Genomic DNA, 6,525 nt, shown 5'->3' on the forward strand with positions numbered 1-6,525 from the left:
TTCTTCCATGTTCTGATAAATGTTAGCACTGCATCCTTCACTTTTACTGTTCCACAGATTCACAGCCATGTGAACCAGCGCTCCAACAGCCTGACTTATGATGTAAACAGGACATAATCAGATCAAATATTTGCATAAGTAAATTTTCACTGCTAAATTAGACGACCAATGCCTCAAATTTGATTGCTCGCAGATCAGATTACAAGATCAGATTATTTTTTTTTTTCTGCTTAGGGGGACAAATACACACAACACTAATGTCACTGCAGTTCAAGCAACATATGTGAATAAGAAAATATGCTGCGACCATTCTTTTTTTAAAAACTGAACATGCAGTTCTCACAGTAAGGCCATTTTTACAATGTGCACATTTTGTCTTTCATACTGTATATATATATATATTCTGCTCTGAGTCGTCAAGAATTTGACGAGCTAACTGATGAATCTCCCTTAAACATTTAAAGTAAACCCAATTGATTGAAAAAAAGGTCGGATTTTCAAATTTAGGAAATAAAATCACTATCCTATGACCATCATTAAATAAACAACAGCGTCATGGCAGAGAATTATTACAAACATCAGAAAGTCATTTAAACCATTTTTCTTTTTTTTAAATCAAGCTTACCTTCTCCTCTATGTGCACTGGCCACAAATTGATTTCTAATCATTTTTATAACAGAAGCTAAATAATGGCTCCACTTTTAATCATTGCTGGCAAACCTGCAAGGCAGATGGCAAATTGGACGGAGTAATAATTCACAATTCCATCGACATGCCACCGAAAAATGGCCTAATCAGATTAGTCTCATCATGCCGGGGGTTCATCAATTCTGATTGGACGCACATCTTTGTTGACTTTTCATCAAAGATTACCCTGGTCTTCTGGTTAGGATCAATCAATGGAATTTTCATGTTATTATTTTTTGTTGTTGGAAGTAACATGAAAAGTCATTATCTGAGGAATACACATGTTGTAATGAAGGCACTTACCCTTTTCAAGACCAGCGTTATCTTACTCTCTCTCTCCCTCTTTCTCTCCTTCTATCTCCCCCCCCCTCCTCTACTGTAAAATCTATTATTTTCACATGTAGATATTTTTGCGAATGAGGAGGTCACAGACAATTTCACAAAGATGTTGCTTTCAAGATTTGAGGTGTGTCAATAAGGAGGGATGTGCGTAACATGCGTGTACCTTTCGAAAATAACAGCTTTTACAGTACACCTGTCTCTTTACTTCAATCAGTTTGTTTCTTTCTATCATTCTCTCTCTCTCTCTCTCTTCTTCTCTGAATCTCAAGCCTTCTCTCTACTTCATTTTCTGTCCATGTTTATTTGTGTATCTGTCTGTCTGTCTGTCTTGAAGTTCTGACACAAGCTGGTCAGATCCCAGATGTCGATGTGATACTGGAAATGTTTGCCTGAGCTGAAAAAAAAAAAAACTCAAAAAAGAATGTTGAGGACTCAGTATATGGTAATGAGCCATTCTGGTAAAAATTATTGATTACCCGATCAAATACGAGATGACTGTGAGATCTGTACGGCTGTGTTTGGAGAGACGAGGTCCCGCCATCCAAAAAAGTCGCGTAGCCCTCACGTCGGGTATCAAACATAAATTGTAGCCTCTGAACCACGGCTGCTACAGCGAGAGATGCCCAACTTTGCATACTCAATCAATAACGGCTGCCTGGATTCGTTCCCCGGACTTGTCGCTTCTCAGTCCATCTGTTTATCTCCTCCTCTCCTTGCCTGCCTGCATGCTACACGGATCTTTTTTCAGAGAGATGTGAATTTGTGTATGTGTATGTGTGCGTCTCTGTATGTGTGTGTATGTATTTCTCTCCCCCTCCTTCTATTTATCTATCTCTCTCTCTCTACTCTCTGTATATCTCTTTCTCTCTCCCTCTTTCTATTTATCTATCTCTCTCTCTCTCTACTCTCTATATTATCTCTTTCTCTCTCCCTCCTTCTATCTATCTATCTCTCTCTACTCTCTATATATCTCTTTCTCCCCCCTCCTTCTATTTATCTATCTCTCTCTACTATCTATATCTCTTTCTCTCCCCCTCCTTCCATTTATCTATCTCTCTCTACTCTCTGTATATCTCTTTTTCTCTCCCTCTTTCTATTTATCTATCTCTCTCTCTCTACTATCTATATTATCTCTTTCTCTCTCCCTCCTTCTATTTATCTATCTCTCTCTACTCTCTATATATCTCTTTCTCTCTCCCTCCTTCTATTTATCTATCTCTCTCTACTCTCTATATATCTCTTTCTCTCCCCCTCCTTCTATCTATCTATCTCTCTCTACTCTCTCTATATCTCTTTCTCTCACAGACACACACCTGTTTGATCACAACCTTTTATCCCACTCTCTGTCCATCCCTGTTCTTGAGCAAGCTATTTCGACTGACTTGAAAACCCATCTGCTTTATACTCCTCTCTCCCTCTCTTCCTCTTTATACCTAAGTCACTGAAATGGACAAAATGTCATTATGTCCTGCTGTACATTCTCACTGCATTTATCAAACTTTGCCCTCACACAGACACTTCACTCTTCCTTTTTGCATTACTTTTTGATGTGACAAGTCCACCATTCAAACACAGATCTTGCTTGAGACAGTCCTCTTTTCAGACAGGAGAGTTATCAAATGGAACAGGGATGTTTTTATGTGTCTGAATGGCAGAACTGTATGAGCTGTTAAATTTGCGAGGGTTTAATTAGCACAAATTTCCCGAATCACAGTTGGGATCACGAATTTAACAATACATGAAAATGCTTTGATGCACTTGGATGACAGTGCATCTTATGTTAGCGTCGGCGTCAGTTCGTGAAAACAACATCTCGCAAAAATGTCTACGACCTCCTCATTTGCGAAAATAACACCGTATACAGTATATTGAAAAATCTTACAATACACATGGGATACTGAAACGATAGTTTGAGCAATTAACTGATTAGGCGTTTTCACATCAGCCCGATAAAAATCCAAGCTCGAAATACTTTCCGCGATTGCGAATTAGAGCGCTATTTTATTTCTTATTCATATCAGCCCGAAGAGGGGGTAGCCCGAATAGTTAAAAATTTTAAAATAGCTAATTCGACAGCTGAGTATGTGCAAACAGCATTAGTAATGTGTGTGCCCTCTCAAGAATTCCTCATGATTTGTGTGCAGTTTGCCTCGGTCGATCGGGTCACACACGCTACGTATGATGGGATTCATCGCGCTAATTTCTTGAGTCATTTTCACATTATCAAATAGCGCGCTACTATCCCGCTATTTCAGACATTTCCCGAGTTGGACTCAAGAAATTTTCTCGATCAGAGCGATACAACTAGCACGTTAATTTGTGTTCACATTATCAAATAGCGTGCCATTTTGCTATCGGGAAAATTTCCTAAGTCAGAAAATAGCGCGCTATTTTGAAACATTGGGCTGATGTGAAAACGCCTAAGGACAAATTGGCCTACATATGGTCAATGTGGGGTAATTTGTCAATCAGTTGCAATAAAAACAACACAATGAAGAATTTCATGAATTTGGATAGTTTGAGCACTGTATTACTTGAATGTCTGTATTTTTATCGCATATGTTCATGTCTGAACACTTTCATATCTGTACATGGTATAAACAGACAGGCTTATTACAGCACACATTTACTTGACCAGACCTCTATGTCAAAATTCTTTTTAGGTGTCAGAAATAAGACTTTAAAGCTGCACGAACTACCAGATAAATGCACTGCAAAGTTTAGACACAATGTGCAGAGCCCATGCAAATTTTGTACGGCATACGGGAGAGACTTGCAGAAATATTCAAAAGCTTCTCATTAAACATGACAGCACACAAGGTTTATCATAACTTGTGTCTGAAAGCATTATGTGTAAATTTGTTCGTGTGTGCAAAACCACTTTTGTTATTTTTTCTCTCTTTCTGCCCCTTCATCGGCACTCATCTCCCTTTCTCTCTAACTCCCCATCCCCCCTTCTCTCTTTATCACCCTCCTGCGATTCATATTATGTTCCAGCTCCTATAAGAGCTGTGTTTCACATGTGTAATCTCTCACCCTCCATTGAGTAGCTCCGGAGTGATGACAAACCTCCCGCCGAATTGGGCAGGTGCAGAAAGCGCCGCCGCCGGAAGAAAGCTACACCTCAACGAATAAGATGAGACCTGCTTTCGACCTGTTGGATTCGGTATGCCTCACACCCTCCGGTTTCTGGGTTATTCCAGGTTTGAATTAGCTTCTCCCATTCCACAGTTCCATCTGACCAATAATGTGGCTTTACCAGTAATAGTAGACGAACATACTGAGGTACCATGTGCTGAAATGGGGGTAACCATCAGTTTACTTGGGAGAACTGAGCATTATCAGTTCTCTCAAATCTTGTTCATACACGAAGAATTATCAAAGCCTGAAAGAAAGCAATTGTGTGTTTGGCCATGATTTGGCAAAACAGCATATATCTGCAATGGAACATTAAAAATGTCAATTTTATTTTTCTTTTTTATTTATTGTACAGTTTGATATAACACTCCTTGTATACTTTTCTCACCTGATAAATGATGTTCATAAAATAAATTTTGTACCCAAGGCCGATGATTTTCTTCTAGTTTAGGATAATATGTATTTTTTTTTTTCAAGATAAAGATCACAAATATATAGTGTCAGGTCTTAGAAAGGGTTGGGCATTGAATGATGAACAGTATTCAGGATTCGTGTGCAAGTACCGGTACTCACGTTCATTGCAGGTCAGGCCTATGTAGCCAGTATTGGTGCAGTCACATCTGTGGAGCGACGGGTCGGAGCTGATACAGAGACCATTATTCTTGCACCAGTCGTTGCTTCCACACAGGTCGGAAGGGTCCTCGCTGATTCCGCTGGACTTGAGGAGCTCCGGGCGGTACCATCTCCTCGGCCTCTCGCTCACTAGGTACTTCAGGTTTCTCACATGACCAACAAATCGAGGCAAAAACTTGACCTCGGCACTTGATAGCGACGTCACGGCCATATCTCTTGGTACACCTCCGATAAAGAGATCAGCACTCCCTGCAAAAGAAGATGCATCTGGAATGGATCCCGATACTTGGTCTCCATTCAAAATGACGATGCATTCACCCCGCCCCTTCATCAGGATCACGTCGTGCCACTCGTTGTTGTCCAGGTTCGTCCCAATGAACATCGACCTCGCTTTATTCTTAATCCTGAACATCATCTTCAGCCGCGATTGTTCTAGTTTGAGTTCCACAAAGTTCAACCCAATGCCGCCATCGTCCGTGTACAGGAGCAGGCCGTTTGTGTTTTCCGTTCTGAACTCAAATTGCAGAGTTCCGTTCACTGTCGTGTTCCACTCCTCATAGCGTGCATACGTGTTCGTCGTCTCCCGATAGTAGAGGGCCAGCACTGTGTCCAATGACAGCACAAAGATCATTAACAGTAGCAGTTTTGATTTCCAAATGGCCATTGCTGGTTTCATGTTTGATGTTTTTTTTTTGTCCTCCGTTTGCTCTAAACCACCACAGCGCCCTCTCTGAGGCTGCTTCACTTTCACAAATTGATCAGCACGAAGATTCGAGTCCATTCAAGTCTCTCCCTTTAAAAGAGCGAAATTTGAACTTGAAATCTTGTCACCTATTCATGTCTAGCATCGATTAGAAACTCTCGGCAGGACAATTAAAACGCTTCTTCTCCTGTTTGATGCTCTCAGTCTCCACTCATTTCATCTTGTGTGACCTGAAAAAAAGAAGAAAAAAAGAAAAGAAAAGAAGGACCAAATGAGATTCGGATGAGCAGAACATTTTTAAATTGGTCTGTAGGGAAAAGAATGACTTAATGAAGCTCATGGAATATCATATCATATCATAAGCCAAAGATACAAGAAGTTATTAAGACACAGAAGAACATCACTGAGTCAGATAGATGATCCGACATGTAGAATGCATGTAATTCAGGATTTACAGTATGTGTGCCAGTGTTCATATAAACATTTTGTGCAGATACATTTATATATCATCTATAAAGTACTTACAAAAAGGCTTTACAGTGATTCAGATTATACAACAATTAGTATTCATACAGAGAAAAAGCCTCTCACAAATGTGATGGCGTAAGTACATTTGTCATTATTATCCCAACTAGAAACTTCAGTTTGAAAAAGTGCATTATCAAACTGGCCATTTTGATGACTCAATATTACATACGGTACATTTGTGATGTAGGCAGTAAGACAGAACACAATAGACATGAAAGATGGCAGTGCACATTGGATATGCATGCAAGCTTGGCATTTCATTGTAGATTGTTGTATGGTTTTACATCATGATTGTAAACTTAGATGAAAAAATATGTCAGGGGAATATCACAATGTTGGTGTTGCTTTTGACACACGACACGAGATTGAAGATTCGTATGATTCCAGTAGTTTAGATGGAAATGAAAATGGAGGTATTAGAGAACTTGACAAAGAAAACGACAGGAGCATCAATGACAGTGACAAAGATACTGCAGCCGATGGCCAGTCAAGTG

At 39.8% G+C, this 6,525-nt stretch overlaps 1 protein-coding gene across 1 annotated transcript in view; it reads right to left on the bottom strand.

Moving 5' to 3' along the window:
- The window catches only part of LOC140227854 (neurexin-1-like), a 115,722-nt gene extending 110,007 nt beyond the window's left edge, over positions 1-5,715 (bottom strand). The window contains exon 1 of the mRNA XM_072308248.1: positions 4,741-5,715. Within this exon, the coding sequence (XP_072164349.1) occupies positions 4,741-5,581 (841 nt within the window). The 5' untranslated portion in view covers positions 5,582-5,715. The remainder of the gene's footprint in view (positions 1-4,740) is intronic.
- Between the last annotated feature and the right edge of the window lie 810 nt (positions 5,716-6,525).

The sequence above is a fragment of the Diadema setosum genome, chromosome 1 (genome assembly GCF_964275005.1).
Source record: "Diadema setosum chromosome 1, eeDiaSeto1, whole genome shotgun sequence".
In the NCBI taxonomy this organism is placed as follows: domain Eukaryota; kingdom Metazoa; phylum Echinodermata; class Echinoidea; order Diadematoida; family Diadematidae; genus Diadema; species Diadema setosum.